Source organism: Taudactylus pleione, unplaced genomic scaffold (genome assembly GCF_031769625.1).
Source record: "Taudactylus pleione unplaced genomic scaffold, aTauple2 ptg000454l, whole genome shotgun sequence".
Taxonomy (NCBI): Eukaryota; Metazoa; Chordata; class Amphibia; order Anura; family Myobatrachidae; genus Taudactylus; species Taudactylus pleione.
In genome coordinates, this window is record NW_028284856.1 from 7,740,957 (window position 1) to 7,759,032 (window position 18,076).

Here is an 18,076-nt window from a genome sequence, read left to right on the forward strand (position 1 = left end):
TAAGTCGGAGAATGCTGATCAGCACGAGTAACAGGGCGTTTAGTCGCGTTAACCGACATTTTAAGTGCCAGCCAGGAAGCTGTTAGCGCCGCACTAAGCTGTAAAATAGCATCGCGGCCTGCACTTTAGTCGGATTTATGCTCTCACCCTCAGGTGGGGGATAACTTTGGACTGCACTTTTGTACATTTATTTTTTGAATGGCAGCCATTAGCACTGGTTCTGCTTATCACACTGAATAAAAATTTTATTTGGTACCTGACCACCAACCTGAGTCACCACTGCAAGTGCCATGAGGTATCCCAGGGTGCCATGGCACCCAGGTTTGGGAACCACTGATATAACACTGCAAGAACAGTTGTAGAAGCACTGCAAACAGGAGAAGAATGAAAGGTAGTTTGGTGGACATTATAAATATAAGCACTAGAATTATTTTCAGTGTGTGTATGGATAGATAGATATCTATCTATCTGTTTTTACATGTAATTAAAAATAAAAGCCATACATACCATCAAATAATGCTTTTACTGGCACAGCTTACTTCTTTAAGCTCATCAAAAATCCAGTACCTTTCAGAATGCAAGCAATGGATAATGGTCTCAATTTAAAAAAGTGATTTTCTTGATTTTGGGGCTAAACATTCTTAAATATAGTTTGAGACTAACGTAAACCGTCAATATGGCTTGCCAAGTGATCTTAAAAAGGCATAGAACCACACCTTCAGATAACTTATCCTGTACTAAACTGGCATACATTTTAAATACAGATGTGTAATAAACATTTCTCTATATGCACTAAAGACTGGTTCCAGATCTACCACCAACATTTTCCAAACATGTGCTGTTCAAAACAGTATGCCCAATGTATTCAAAGCAGCACACTGCTCCTAGCAAACTAGCTGTTGGTAACAGGTGTTTGGTACTACAACAATTATTGTTCCAAGACAGAATAAATGTGGCTACATTTCTGCCCACCAAGTCAAGTGATGGGCAATGGTAATGGAAAATCAAGGAAGAAAACCTGGCTGTCATGTCCGTTACTTCAAATACGGTCAAGATATATGTGGCAGAGAAAAAAAAAAAAAATGTATATTTCAGTGTAACTTTAAATACAAACTAGCTTAAATAAAAGCATATACTGCTTATTAAAGGCCTATGGGATCGCGCACACAAAACAGGAAATATTTTGTGAAACAACCATACACATGGAAATACAATATTTATAAATAATTTGACAGATTTAGTTTTTTTAAAGGAAGAAATCAGAAGTAGACCCCTAACAAGGTAACAGGTGATTTACTTACTACACAACAACCTTACCTGCAAAATCAGATCGAGAAAAAGACTACAGAAAATGACCACTGCTTAAGCAGTAAAATATAACAAGCAGATGGAAATTTCCTAATCCTGTAGCAGCAGTAACATTTTATTATTTAAGTGTGGGACTTGTGTTTACATTCATTAAGATGAAGTGCAAATGGAGAAAAAATATATGGGATAAGAAAATTTGTCCCAAGAGACAGAAATAAGAACTGAAGTATAAGGTTCATGCTATCTGGGAATTGCCAAAATATTATCAAAGTAGACAACTCAGATCCCAACAAACACTTAGAAATAAAATGTGAACATAAAACTTAACTTGCACATCACATAGTTGGGGACAATATCACATCAGACAAGTTTTCTTCAAACCACACACAATATAGTCCAACTCAAAAAGCGTTTAAAATGTGAGCAGTGATACAAGGGCCATAAAATTGCTGTTAACGTTTATAAAGTAGCAGCAAAGTCTACGTCTGCTTGCTCATACATGATCCAAGAGACGATAAGCAGAAACTGCGACCCTGGGAAATGGGAGAGCTGTAGGCCTCTTCGTGTAGACGAATTGTGTAAGACACATGATACTAAACCCGGAGAAAGCTGCTTTACAGACCCCACCTTCTAATGAGTTAATCTAAAGGTCACAGGCACGCAGGCATTAGAAGTAAGCGAAGGCCCTCTTTCCCCAGACTATGGCTGGATCTGTCAGAAACACAATGTTACAGAGAAACACAGCAGCTAGAACCGCAAACGTTAGCGGCTACCTGGGGAGAAATCCGCAAAAGCGGATAGCATACAAGGTCTAGCTGACCGCCTAGTTTCCCCCGGCACACATTAGACAGAGATCCGTCCCTCTACTCACTCCGCCCCCCTCGGTATAGCAGCTAGCTAACTCTCTGTACCTCCAGGATATCTTCTAGAACATATGCTTCCATTGCGGCCGCCGTCTCCACCATGTTTCCTCACACAGCCATTCCTCTTGCTGCACTATGCTGAGATCAGTGCCAGCAGCAGCAGGAACCCTCCTCTGTCAGCAGCAGCCAGGGAACAGGAAATGGAAGAGTCTATTCTCGCCCGGAGCAGCTCTGCAGTTTCTGAGCAGGCCGCTACCAAGTACCAACACACATAGGGGGGTGATTCACTCCCTTTACTTATACTGATACAGTCACAAGTATCCCGCCGCCGATTTTCTGATCACAGCAGTGACCGAGCTTTATTTGCTTTATGTACTATAGTGATCGTTGCACTGTGCTCGCTGCATTGTGCGAGCACATATACAGTAGAAATAATGGTGTGACTGGAGCAGCTGGGACGGAATGACACAACCCGTGACTACTGACACTGCAGATCAGCAGCACAACATAGGGACATACTGCCTGATTGCACTTTGCACCACACACATTGGATAGGCCTTCTCTCTGTTTAACATCATATATCTTAGGAATTTCTATTTATTGTTTTCATTAAGTAAGCAGCATATTTATCAATTATCTGATTTTAGACCAGCAAATTGTAATTGATTATTGCCGCCATTCACGTCAATAAGAAACCAAGTTTCACCTGGAAGTATCAAAATTCACATGCAGGAACAGAGGGTCCGAAAGGAGCCCATCCCTGCATTGTGTTCAGCCTGAAGTGACTACATCAGTTGTTACCTCTATCTGGACTCTTGTGAGCTACTGAACATGCACGGTCTGTTGACCATAGGGAGGATTCTAGAGGAACCCTCTCCATAATTTTTGCGAAATGTAGCACAAAGGTGACAGCGGACAACGCCAACTTCACACGACATTCGCTGAGGGAGCCAAACTCCAGAATGCAAAGTTTTTTAAATAAGGCAGATTCACAGGCCCCAGAGAAACCTATGGGGGCTGCGGTTGCTGTAGAAAATGAAAGGACCACAGCAGATATAGAGATATCTGCTGTGGTCCCTCTATGGTACATTCGGCGGATACCCCACGAAAACATGAAAATTCACGCAAATATTGTTTGATAAATAGGCCCATAAATGTTCAAATCTTATCTGAGGAAAGCAATCAATGTTTTAGGACTACACCTGCCTATATATGGTATTGGAAATGCATATTTAGAACAAGTTAGGAATCTTTATTGCAATCTCACTGTGGGCTCTATTCAGCATTGATATTTTTACATAAAAAATATGGAAACTATGATTTCCATATTTTTTATGTAAATCCCCTATTCAGCAAGGGGATAATGGAGAAGATAACGCAGCTATGCGCCCCTGTCATTATCGGCGCTGCTATCTACAAGATAGCAGCGCCGATAGCCTGGGCCATGTACGAACAGTCAGATCACCTGACCGTTCGGCCCGCTGTAGCTGTCGTTATCAACAGTTACAGCCTGGCGCTAGCCTATCCCCACAGCAGGGACAGCACTGTCTCTGCTGCGGCGGCTGCCGGCTGCACGCGGGGATCTCGCAATACGGGACTGAGACACAGCGCATCAGCACTAGGCTGATGTGCTGTGGTCTCTTGCGGTTAGCGCCAGAGGGGGGAGTTAACGCTCACCCTCTCCGGCTGATGAGATGTTCTTACATCTCATCGGTAGTGCTTCCTGCTTCGCCTCGGTAAAGAGGCGAAGCGTTATATCGGCACGTTAAGTGACGCTATCATGCATCTACCCCATTGATCTCTACAGTGCTTTAACACTTTTTGCTATTCAGTATTAAATCACTCGATAAATATTTACTTGATATAACACCATTTCAGAATGGCGTTACATGAAGAATATACTTATATTTCCTGAAAACTGCAGAGACAGAGGGAGATTTTCCCATAAGTCCCTGCAGCATTTTGTAAGCCCGCCCAGTCTCCGTCCTTGTTTCCCAGTGATCGGCAGCAGGTAAGTCACTTTAGAGGCTTTTAAACCCCCCCAAAACTGATTGTGTATACAGGCTTTATACTAGCCTGTATACATGTATATTTATGTGCGATTATATTTAACATTTATATATAAATGTTAAATATAAAAGCACATAAATATACATGTATACAGGCTAGTATAAAGCCTGTATACACATATCAATTAGTTTCGAGATGAACCTGTACCCCCTCCGCGGTCACCGGGAAGCCAGGACGGAGACTGTTCCCGAGCGCATGGCTGAGCATGCGCAGAGGAACAAACAGAAGGGATTGTTTCCGGAATCCTGAAAATAATCCCTTCTGTGGCATCGCAGGGACAGCATCCCTCCTGAAAATATTGCTGCATAGCTTACTTATTTTATCATAAATGATAAAATATCGTGACGATGTTGCCAGATAATATTCTGGGCAACATCGTCACTTTTGCTGAATAGACCCTTGTATGCTGATCAATGGTAATGTTCATAGGGAGAGCAGCTGATTACCTGTGAGCAATGTGTTAATTTGCTTGGTGAAACACTATGGGGACATTTATGAAAGACGGTGCCAATATAAGGGTGATGCCCACAACCAAATGTTTGCTATCCTTTCATATCTGCATTAGAAAGATGTGCTCTATAGACACCAATCATAAATGTATATCAAACTAGACAGACCAGCTATACATGAGCCATAATCATAGCTAACAAAAGCTAGATTTTGCATTAAGGACTATGGGGCATTTTCACTAACGGGGGCCTGTTGGCCCAGATAATTAAGTATTCAACTCGCTGTAAGTTGCGGCAGTGGATACTTAAGTGCAGTATTGCTCCGATGCAGGTACAGCTGCTCTGTAAAGCAGAGGTTCCCTCAATCCCTAACACTGCTACCGCAGAAGCATTGTTACTTACCCTTCCAATCCAGAATACTTTGCATGTGTGACCAGAGATCTTATGAGTCATGCATTATGCTGTAGGGTACGTTTGCCTTGAAATAATAGATTACACTCATGAACTCATCTATTAGCTCAACAATGGATACTGCCACATTTTTGTATTTGTCCAAAGTTGTGATGCATTACTAAGAGCCTACTGCTGCACCCATTGTATAGCTGCATACACACACAACGATTGAGTTATTGAACGATTTTAGTAAACGATTTTCTACCTTGAAAAAATGAACTAAAATCGTTTACTAAAGTTGTTAATTTAGTATGTTCATTTAAATGTAATGAACGATTTTTGCATATTAACTGAATGAAAATCGTTGTGTTGACAAGTCTGACTGAACTACAAACGTGAACGCGCATGAACAATAATCGTTCATCGTTTGACTCAGAAAGTGAACGATTTTTTCAAACGATTATCGTTAAACGATAATTGTTCAAAAAATCGTTGTGTGTGTATGCACCTTAAGAAATAGTATTTCCTTGCCAAAGATCCAGCCTGTCTACTTTGGAGAGAGAATTTCAATAAGAGTCGGCAAGGTCCCATCAGATGACTTTATTCTCAAAAAATGGAGAGCCAGCAGAAAGGTGTTGTGTGTACTACATAGTGGATGTTACACATACTATGGGCCGGATTCAGAGGTAGACACAAAAGGCAAAGCAGTTGCTGCTGTGCGAAAATCTGCTAATGCTGTAGGAGGCGTCCTGTGTTAATAGATGCCCACTATCGCAAACATCTTTCGTAGCATCGCCCATCTGAGTGAGACTAAGGCTACTCCGAATGGCCGTCCCATATCCGATGCTGGTGCCAGTAAACTGACCCAATCTCCTCCGCCAATGGCCTGTCAATCATGAGGAAGGTGCTATTGTAGCACTGAGACCGCTGGCGTCAGGCTGAAATGCCATAAAAGGATGTCTGCTAGGAATGGGCAGGATTGGACACAGTGAAATGATGGCCTCTATGATAAGTACTGTTTTTAAAGTTTTGTAGACTTTTGGATATTTAAATAACTTTTGTATGCATTTTTTAAGTGCTTTGTTCCTATAAGAAAGAGGTAGGTGTTTAAAAAAAAAAAAAAAAAGGTCTTGCCTGACAGAGGTTTTACTTATTAGAGTGTGCTGGTCCTTTTCTGTGGGCCCTTTACCCTGCTCTGTAGCAGTGAGCAGCAACTATACACAATATAGATCTGGACTAATATGGTGTACTCATGCAAAAAGCTTCATGCATCTTAAGGTCTTATAAATTAGGGACCAACCCCCATGATCTGTAGTCTGATAGAAAAATAGTAAAGCTGGCCACACATCTAAAGATTATCTGTCCAACCAGCCAACTAGTTGATTGGTTGGAATGAAAATCTGGTAAGGAATACAAACAGCAATTTGCTCCCAAACGCTGAAAAATGGACCAAAACTGTTGTTTGAACAAATCGTTTAGATCAAACATTTAACAAACTTGTCTGAACGACCATTTTCATCTGTTTTCTGGCATTTAGGAGCAAATTGCTGATCAGTTACTCCCATACGTTACGAGATTTTCATTCCAACCAATCAACAAGTTGGATGTAAGTTGGTCTAGTGTGTGGCCAGCTTTAGAAGGGAAAAAAAATAGTGCTGGTGCAGAAAGTTTAGGAATGATTCAAACACGTTCCCACATCCATGAATTGTACACACATATGCACTGGGAAAATATGTAACACGAAAAAAACACAGGCTTTTGTGATGCATTTTTACTGAGGGCAATCAGAAAAGATTGATGAAAGATTAGGCGGAAGTAGTGCAAAAAAAAAAAAAAAAAAAAAAGCTACTTATGTCCAAGGTTTCTACTAGTGGTTTTAGATTTTTCCTGGAAATTATAATTTTCTTCATCACCATTTGGTTTGATAGCATCACCTTTACAGAGCTCTAGCAACTGCCAATTTGTAGTACAGTAAAGGGAAAGTCAATTTTGGATATTATAATCACAACCAAAATAAAATATTTCATTGTGGCTGAAGTTATACAAGAGAAAAAAAATCTCTTGCATGCATTTCACCAATCATACAGGTCGGCTTATGACCGATATTCCAAGCAGAAAATATTCTCTTTTGTACACGGCAGGCTTTTTTGAATATTTCCAAGGTCCCTGCCCAGTGGGCTCTCAAACTCTGTCCTTAGGACCCCAAACAGTTCACGTTTTCCAGGTAACCCAGCATGTGCTCATTACTCACTGACACATTTTAAAAGATCCACAGGTGGAGCTAACTATCTCACTTGTAATTCTGTGAGACCTGGAAAAGCACTGTTTGGGGTCCTGAGGACAGAGTTTGAGAACCTGTGGAACACATGCAAAAGAGGAACAGGTAAGATATATGTTTATTAATTTATTTATAATTTTGATCCCACACTGCAACAAAACTATGTTTATTTTGGACAATGTATCTTTTACCTTACATAAAAATCTGTGTATTACCAAGCTAAATATACCGGATAAAGCTGGGCATCCACTATACAATTTTCTGTCAGATATCTGTCTGGTTGGAATGAAAACCTGGTAATGTATGGGAGCAAATGACAATCGTCCATTTGCTCCCAAACACTGGAAAATAGCCAAAAATGGTCGTTCAGACAAATTGGTTAAAACACACAAATGTAACCAATTTGAACAATTTCTCTTGTCCTTTTTTTTTTTTCATTGTTTAAAACCATATGATCGACTGTCATTTGCTCTCATACATTACCAGATTTTCATTCCAACCAGCCAGATTGGACAGATATCTGTTAGAAAATTGTATAGTGGATGCCCAGCTTAAGCCTGGGTACACATTAGAACGATGTGTATCCCAGCCAACCAGATGCCTGATGGAAGGATAGATCAGGCGGCCGTACACACTGCATGATCCAGTGCACCCTTCCATCCTGCATGCGGTCGTCGACCAGATAATAAAGTTTACCTTCCAGCTTTAGAATTTGAGGCTTAACATTCAATAAACATAAGTAGCAAAAATAAAGTGTGGTTCTGGGTAAAAGAATTTGCCAATGGAATTGGGAATATTTACAGAAAAGTACTGTAATACTCCAAACACCTTTGGCAATCAAGCCGCATACACGGTAGATGATAAGTTGGACTATTTGAAAGATAACGATAGTTATCGTTCATCTCGTCCAATATCGTCCAGTGTGACGTGATTAACAACATCTTCAGCGACCTGCGGAAGCACATATAGTTGGTTGTTCACCGACAGAGTCAGGTTGTGCATGTTCAGGGATGAGGGTGTGTTCCGGCACTGAACGATATCATTAACGACATTGAGCCCGGCACTGTAGGGGAAACTAGACTATATATCGCTCATGGAGCAGATAGTCTAGTGCAGGGGTAGCCAACCTCGGTCCTCGTGAGCTACCAACAGTTCACGTTTTGCAGACCACCTAGCTGGTGCACAGGTGTATTCATTACTAACATATTTGAAAAGATCCACAAGTGGAGCTAATTCATATCACTTGTGATTCTGTGAGGAGACCTGCAAAACATGCACCGTTGGTAGCTCTTGAGGACCAGGGTTGGCTACCACTGGTCTAGTGTGTACGTGGCATTAGACCCACTGTTCTTTATTATAAGCATTTTACTAGCTAGATAAATGCATGTAAACTGTTATTAAGCTAGAAACCATCCTGTCTAGTGTCATTATACAAACAAGATATGTTCCCAGTGTTTGCATTGTGTTGTGTTCTATATTACGTATACGCTTCTATTTTGTAATGCCAGTATAACATATTAGAGTAAAACAAATATCATAAGCCAGACAGCCATTGCGGTTATTATATAAATAGAAGTGGAGAGAAAAAGAAAGCTTACTGACTCCATAAAATACCTTTCTGGCCCACTGATTTGACCGAATAGCTTCAACGTTAACCATATTATGCCAACCCCTACATTCTCCTAATATCACTACATGGAGAGAAGTATGTGGATACCCCATCTAATTTGAATTTAGTAATTTCAGCCACACCCATTGCTAACAGGTGCATAAAATCAGGCACACAGACCAACTCCATATTAATTCCAGTGGTTTGGAATAATGTATTCAATATGCACATTTGGGTAATGATCAGGTGTTTAGGAATAATAGAAAAGAACATGCCTGCGCTCTCTATAAAATCTAATCCTTCTTTTTTTTTTTTTTCTACTTATGACTCCAGAAAAACTTAGCTCCTGTCATTTTTCAAACCACCTGTAAAATGTAAGTTAGAAGCCAATTGCTTAGTACTTTATCTTTCTCCAAGCTTTGATAAATAACCCCCTCCACCTCATATTACTGCTTACTCTTCTGTATGCAAGTGAAGACATTCGGTAATACTAAATTTAAGAATTAATAGTTAATGAAGTGGTCCACACAAATAGAATCACATTTGCTACAGCAAAAACATATCCGTTGTTGAAGACATGGCTATACCATGCCTATAGAAACGCCCCACAAAAATTAATTATACTGTATACACTCAAGGTGAATACACACGTAAAAAATTTTTGAACAATTTAACTATAATGACGTTATCATTCAATTGTTGAAAAAATCGTTCAGTTTCTGAGTTATACACAATGAACGATTATCGTTCATGTGTGTTCCCATTTGTAGTTCATTCTGAGTGACCAACTGAACGATTTTCATTGAGAAGTTACAAAAATCGTTTGTAGTTCAAAAAAATCGTTCATTACACTTTAAAAAATCTGACAGATAATCTGACAGAAAATCGTTCATAAAATCGTTGGTAACAAAATCGGTGTGTGCGTATGCAGCTTAGCTACTACAAAGGTTGGTGGCTCCAGTAGATGGATTACAACACAGGGGCATGTCAACATCAAAGAACGGCAAGATATTCACAAATGTCTGTAATCCAGCTACCGTACATAGCCCAACAAAAGACAATTCTGAATAATGAAAACAAGGGTAAATTGAACATTTGCTACAAATGTATATGAGGTAGTGATGGGTACAAAAGTTTAAGCCATGGTAGTGGAATTCTGACAAATACATTTGATAATTATACAAAATGCACGGTGAATGGCCCGAACTGATAAACATTTGTTCGATAAGCACAAAGCGAGAAGTAGAGATGCATAAGATGAGGAAAAGGCAGGCTCCACAGGAAGAAGACTTCACCTTCAGAGAGGAGGACTTATGCTAATCACATATGCACCTGAAACACTGTTATTTAAACAAAGATTATAATTTTCGTGCATATACATAACTATTCAGCTAACTCCCTAAAGTCAAGTAATTTGCATACTGCCCTAAAGCTGGGTACACACTACACGACATTGTTAACGATTTGGCCTATTCAGATGCATCAGAGCGACAAATCCTTAATATCGTGCAGTGTGTATGCACTAAATCATGTAGTGCACGCTCCCATGGGGTCGGCAGCCACATCGCCTGATCTTTTGTACATGCAGGAAAATCGGGCGATGCGGCTGACGTTCCCATGCAGCGTTATGCGGCGGGGGCCGGCATATAGGCGGCCGGGCACGGGATCACCCAGTGTGTACGGACCGCCCAATATGTCAGCAGCTGGGTAGTGTGTTGCATCACTGGGTACACACGTCGTTTAGTGTGTACCCAGCTTAACAGCTTGAAGGGTTCTCTCATTGGGGGAATTCAATTCTTGAGGTGGCAAGCAGAAATCGTCAAAGTCCTGGTTTTGGGTGCCCAAACTGCTGTTTGAACATGCAAACCAAGAAGCACCCAAAACAATTGAATATCACACCCCGATCTCCCATCACTTTAGATAGGAGATCGTGTGCGAATAAACAATTGACACGTGCCACTTTCTTCTAACTGCTAGGTATGTCCAGTCCGGACCATTTTGCAAATCTAGCCTGTGCATTTTTAAATATAACTCAGTGGGGGGGGGGGGGGGGGATTCAATTGTTTGAGAGAATAAGCTCCTGTCTAACGTGTCCAGGAACTCATTCAATTGTTTGCGTGACCAGCCCCGTATCATATGCAATGTTGTGACACGTAGCATATAGTGAATGATACATGGTGCTGATGTACGCTAGATCAAGTAGTGTGTATGGTTACATTCTATCATTGCATTGCTGATGTGTAACCAGCTTTAGAGGCCTATGTATCAAAGCTATGATTAGAGAAAATTGAGAGACATATCACCAACCAATCAGCTTCTATCTTACATTTTATAGGCTGTGTTTGAAAAAAAATGAGTTAGGAGCTGATTGGTTAATACTTTTTCTCTCACAATTTTATCTCTCATCAAGCTTTGATACATAGACCCCTTTAATCATTTACAACAAAAGAAAATGGCTACTGACCACTTTTCACTAAAGCAAAAAAAAAAAAAAGTGTGTCTCCTATACTAGTGAATAAATTTGCAAATGAGATCAATTGGAGGACGTCAATCAGGACAAAAAAAAAAAAAGGATTTGACAACTGCCCTAAAGCAAAAAAAAACAAAACTGGCATCCTATTTAATTTGGGAAGAAAAGTTTATTTGTATATGCAAAATAAAACAAATGCCAACAATAAGCAGTTATGCTGAGCATACACGGCCAGATAAAATGTCTGTCAGACCGACAGACATTTTATCTGGCAGCCTGCCCGCCGCAGATGTCGCCAGCATACACTGAGATTTCTCTCAGTGTATTCGGCAGATATCCGCGATTCGCCCCCGGGGGAGGAGACATTTCCCTGTTCCTTGAACACAGGAAATGTCTGTCTGTTGGCCGCGGCTGGGCATACACTGCCCGATGTGGCCGACAGTTTACCGGTAAATATCGCATCTGACGGGCATGCTGGACAGTCTGGCATGCCCGACCGAGCAATATTTAACCCTCGGTCACCCCCCCACAAGCTACAATTATCGGGGAGATCCGCCGATATCAGGCGGATCGTCCCGATAATTGTAGCGTGTATGGCCAGCTTTAGATACAGATTTAGATTAATTATGCAGCTTTTTAAAATAAAATATTTTAGCTCTTAAATTATTTTTGGCTTTTCCAAGTTATACAAGTTTTTACATTCTTGTGGATCTATAAAACCGCTTTTTATGTTATAAGGCATTTTTAATGTATCTGTGGGCGCGATTCAATTGTTTTTAAGGCTGCAATTTGTTTTGGTCGCCTGACTGAGCAATTCAATTGTTGCTCCATTCAAGAGCGATATCGCTGGGCGCTAGCATTTTTGCTCGCACCAAGTAGGCTGCAAGCAGAAATGTGCAATAAACCCACACAAACAGCAGTTTGGGCACCCCAACCAGGACTTTAAACGGGTTTACCCATTTTATGTGGCTATACCCGAGGTAATTGGACGTGAAGACCGTGATAATTAATGAGTGCCCAGAACAATTGAATTGCAACACTGGGCACCCATTAATTGTCGCCGCCCACAAAACAACCGAATCACCCCCCTGTAATTTAATCAGATTTAAACTGTGGTGAAAACAATTAAATCCTCAACATAAGACATTGTACCTGATAAAAGATACTTTTCATGAAAAAAAAAATAGAGTAACAAATATTTAGGGGCTTATCTACTAACCACTTGCCTGGCATGATCTGCGAGTTAATTCACCAGCATTTTGGAGGAGTCTTCAACAGGGGGAATCCGACACTGAGCATGCGCACAGTGTCAGATCCCTCTCCTGCAAGTAATGACTCCATAGGCTTAAAGCTGTTTACACCATGTGAAGACTTATGGGGACAAACTCCAAAAAGCTTTGCTTTTTGGAGATTGGTACATAGGGGTCAGGTCATAGTCCTCATTGATAATAATGGGGACTGTGATCTGCAGTCCTAATTAGCACTTTGCTGGATATTTCTATGAAACCTTATGCATTAGGTTTTAAGTACTTGGCAACAATTGGTAAAAGGTTGACTCAAACTGCAGTTTCTACATCATTTTTTTCACTTGATAAATTGGCCCCACAATATTAAAAAATAGCTATACAATAGGTTGATCTGTGGCTATGGAGAGACGGGGGATAGGATCTAAGGCAATGTAGAGAAAGGGGGAACTGAGGCTGCTGGAGAGACATGGTGGGATGTGACAGCCAAAGAGACACAGGCTGGAAGGTGCTGTGGCACAATCTTCATTAAGACCCCAATTAAAAAACAAAAAACATAACTTGTGTTGTATGATGATGACATTGGTAATATTCCTACTTAAACAGGCATCTTCTGGCCCATGCGATTGTCTACATAAATGGTGCATACCGTCTGAAGCTATAGTCTGTCCAGGAAGGATCCATTTCTTTAGAGCAGTGTTGGCTAACCTTGACACTCCAGCTGTTGTGGAACTATATATCCCAGCATGCCCTGCCACAGTTTTAGCATGCCCCAATAGCAAAACTGTACCAGTGCATGCTGGGTTATGTAGTTCCATAACAGCTGGAGTGTCAAGGTTAGCCAACACTGCTTTAGAGGTTCCCCATTACAGAGGTAAGAAAAGACTCAAGCCGACCATCTTATAGCAATAGGGGAGGGATAGGGTGGTGACGAGAAAAATGAGTGTGATGGGCCTAAAAGGTTTCTCGCTCCAACCCAGCTCTGGCGCTGCTGTCGGAGGACGATCCTGCTTTTCTCCACCCTACAGCGCCAGCAGCAGCACTCCCAACGGTTACTGCCATGCTGCTTGCGACTGAGGCTGGAGATGAGCAGAATTAGTACCACACTGCCCAAGAGAAGGCTCCGGAGTCTGGCCCACCGAAAGCTTAATCTGGCCTTGACCAGCTTTCTGTGTGTGTGTGTATTATATAATGTGTGGCATCCCAATTTTCTCTGTACCTCCACATGGGCCATCCCCACAACCCTGTGTGCCACACAGCATGGGGCATAGCCTGGCATACAGGGACATGGGTATGTACCAAGGGAAACTCGCAGGGACAGTGGTTGCGGTAACCGCTCTGTCCCTGCGAGTTATATCCCAGCAAATTATAGAAGTCTTTCACAGAAGTGAAAGACTTCTCCAGGGGAAGCTGACACTGCGCATGCACACAGTGTCAGCTTCCGGAGCCGGCCGGGGGCTGCAGGGAAGAGAGATTGAAAGATCTCTCTCCTCATCTGAAGCCCCCATAGGCTTACAGTAGTTTACACCATCTGGAGACAGTGTAAACTACTGGGGCTAAACTCCGAAAAGTTTTGCTTTTTGGAGTTTAGTATATAGGGGTCAGATCGTAGTCCCCATTGGTAATAATGATGAAGTGCTAATTAGCACTTGCTGGAGATTTCTGTGAAATCTCCTGCATTGTGCCATTAGTACCTATGAACGATACGCATAATTTTAGGTAAAAACAGCTGTATACATTGGCCCCATATAGTCTGTGCTCATTTCATAAGTTTTTTTATTGATTTGGGTGCTGCCATGGGGCTGTGGGGGAGATCCCAATGATGACACTAATGGGATGGGGTTTGGTGATTAAGGGGTGTTTGGTCACTGACTTTCCATAGTGTACAGTATGTGTAGGGCATATGGGGAGCTCAAAACCATAAATTGTGATGGGACCCAGAAACTGTGGAGTAGGACCCCAATTTTTTTGCCCAGCGCGATCACTGACAACCTATACTAAAGAAAACATTAAGCAGTCCAGAGATGGGGAAATCTAATGCACATATTTCCTCATCCTAGGGGTATATTAACTAAAGTAAGAGTTTTTATAAGTGGAGATGCTGCCCAAAGCAACCAGATTTTACTTAACATAAAACTAGCACATTCTAGAAGATAATAGCTAGAATTCGATTGTTGCTATGGGCAACATCTGCACTTCTAAAAACGCTCACTTTAGTAAATATACCCCCTTACAGGGGTATTCAATATGGGTGCGATAACATCGTTTTTGCGTTAATATCGGAGGTATGACGTCATTATCACAGGTTTTAGTTTTACACCATATTCAATTTCAAAGACTTATCGCAGTTTTGAAAAGTCTTTGATAAAAAACGGGGATAAAAGTGTCGAAAAAAAGTGTAGAATTGGGGTTTAGGGGTGCAGACTTAAAAAAAAATAGCCTGCACCCCAGGGACTGACATTTAAAAAAGAACTGTCAAAAAAAGTTTAAAAAAAAATAGGGACACCCCAAAAAATGTAAAAATTGGGGTGAAAAAAAAAAATGGGAAACAATTGTTTAGCAATAGGGAAATAGGTTCAGGGCTATTCTGCAAGTATGCGGCAGATGTTTTCTAGAATAGAATTATAGCGGCAGGTGCACAAATGCAGAATTTTTAAAAACTTACTTTAGGGACATCAAAATATGCTAGTACCCATTTTCATGTACCACAAATTTGATGGGACCACTTAAAAAAACGAAAAAAATAACCTAAGTGCTCTTCTGCATCACTTCTTCAATGTCGGAAAAAAAACACCTGCTGTGGCTATTTAAATCCCTGACTTTCAATTAAAGGCTAAAACGGGGGTACCCATAGTGATCCCCATGTTTTTACTACTTTAGGGGGGTCTTACAATTTTTTTAAGGAAAAATTCGTAACTTTACGCCAATCCAACTTCGGAGTTTCCCATTTTTGTTAATTTTATATTGAATACGGGTATAAGCGGGAGCGCGCCTGATACTTTAACGCAGAAAAAAACTCCGATATGAAACGTAAACTTCGCCAGGGAAGTTTACCTTTCATATTGAATACCCCTCTTAATGTCAATAAACCCAGGGGTGCTCACATTTAATGTGGTAGGTTGTCTAGTTTTCAGAATGGTTTGATTGTTGGACTTCCCTATTATATATTCACAATTAGTGTTTCATTCAAATCTGTTTATACATAAAACACTAATTTAAATATATATATAATTTCACTCCTATAGTGTGGTATGGCAACCACACAAAATAAGGAAACACTGCACTTTGTCTATGATGATCTAATATAATTTTTTTCACTAATTCGGGAGAGCCACCTTTTCCTTATTTTGTGTGGTTGCCATACCACACTACAGGAGTGAACTGTATTATTTATTTAGGAAGGCACCCTGTGGTACTCTTTTTTTTTTTTTTTTTTTTCCAGCCAGAGTGCCAAGCAACAGACTTTGTGTGTGTGTATATATTTGGAATAAAATGTGCATTTGAAAAAGTTGCAGTTTTGGAAACATTCCATGGTAGAGTAATGAATAACTGGTAGTTAAGAGTTGCTATATCAAGTAAATATCTAGTGAAAATAGCCTCATACTAAAAATGCATTGACTAGCTGGCTATTTTAACACAAGTGACCCAATTACTGGTTTTTGCCTAATTCATATAGTCAAGTGATAAAAAATTCAGCAAACTTTCAAAGGGCTCAGACAGCATTTAGTTCTTCATGCAAAAATGAGACATTTACCCAATGGTGAAAGCTTTTACTGGCAACATAAAAAAGGTCAATGATTACCAACAATTTAAACATTATCCAAGTCACTACAGCTATGAAAAAAACAATGAAAATTAAACTAAATTTTTATTGCTTTCAACTTTAAAAGAAAAATAGCTATAGTTGGGTAACTGCAGATAAGATATTGAATGATATATAATTCTGAGTTCATAATCCTATTCACTTTCTATTAGTGCACAAACCATGAAAATAAATCTGTGGTTTTCAAGCAAAATTAATTGTCACATGTGAATGCAACACTACTAAGCTAACGTTTTACTTCTTTTATAAGGAGCCATTGTGTATTGCAGGATCAAGACCCTTTGACCAATATCTTTTGAAAAGTCTCACCAATACTATTATTGATGACTGTTATTTCTGGGCTTTTTTTGGCTGTTTCGGCGGTAGTCTAAAAGCCAAAACTGTCATGCCTACACACTACCCTAAAAAAAAAAAAAAAAACAACAGAACAATCAACAGATTATTGGCTAATCAGCCTAATAATTGTATAGTGTGTATCTATAGCGTGTCCTGAAGACTCAGTTGGAAAAGCACTCGACTAGCAATGTAATTTATGCAAGAGGTAAGCACTGGACTAGACCAAGCTGACTGGGGCAGGGATTGGAGTGCTTGTATAAAAGTCCAGTTGTCTTTACCGCGGCTATTTCTTTTGGATGCCTGACAGAGCAATTCAGTTGCTGCATTCGGACGCAAATAGCCACGGCTGCACTCATTTCTGCTCGCAGCCTCCCAAGGTGGAGAGCAGAATTGTGCAATAAGTCGGCGCTTTGTGAGTGGTTAAGAATGGCATAAAGCAGTATTCTTTTTTTTTTAGAGAAAATTAGTCCTGGCAAATTTGGGGTACCTGAAAATGGGTGCAAGCATATTTTAATGTTTCTAAAGTGAAGTTTTAATAAAAGTGAAATTCCCCTGTCATAAAAGCACCTACAATCCCAAAACACTTGGCCTCTTCTTAGAGCATCCCCCAGAACCTTATTTTGCTAGTTTATAAAGTTGTCCCCTCACTTTGCTTTTTCACCCCCAAAATTAAAGTACTTTTTGGGGGTAAGTTTTTTTTTGTTTTTTTTTAAAGGAATTTGACACAGTTGTCCTTTGGGGGGCTGTCCCAAGGGTTCTGAGTGGTTTCCCCACCTTTGCACCCCTAAATAAAAAATGCACTTTTCTCCTGCTATTCGGAGGCAAATCTTTTTCACCTATTACAGTGGTTCCCACATTTTTTTGAATCACGGCACCCTAGAGTATCAGCATTGTTATCACAGCACCCCTAAGTTTGTTTGTTTTTGAAAAATTCAGATAAAAAGTATAGTAGTAAAGTGAAGTAAATTGTGCTTACCTGTCATCCTTAGGCTTCTGTTTGATCACATATTTACATTACATTGACCATAAATAATTTTATTTAGTGCTGGACCACCAACCTGAGGCACCCCAGGGTGCCACGGCGCACAGTTTGGAACCATTGGGCTATTACATTGCATTGACTTTCCGCGTACGCGAAAAGAATGTGGAATTGAATATGGAGACAAGTTCCGACAGGTGAAAAGTATAAATCGGCGATACTTTTTCGTGGATCTCGTCTTTTAGAGACTAATT

At 40.4% G+C, this 18,076-nt stretch overlaps 1 protein-coding gene across 6 annotated transcripts in view; it reads right to left on the minus strand.

Annotated features, from left to right (window-relative positions):
• The window catches only part of ANKRD17 (ankyrin repeat domain 17), a 191,630-nt gene that overhangs the window by 153,213 nt on the left and 20,341 nt on the right, over positions 1-18,076 (minus strand). The window contains exon 1 of one of the 6 annotated variants that reach the window (XM_088448360.1): positions 8,976-9,031. The exons of 4 other annotated variants lie outside the window; for them this stretch is intronic. In XM_088448360.1, the coding sequence (XP_088304486.1) occupies positions 8,976-9,020 (45 nt within the window). In that variant the 5' untranslated portion in view covers positions 9,021-9,031. Of the gene's footprint in view, positions 1-2,219; positions 2,427-8,975; positions 9,032-18,076 lie in introns of those variants that run through there. One more of the 6 variants, XM_088448359.1, reaches the window with a different exon arrangement.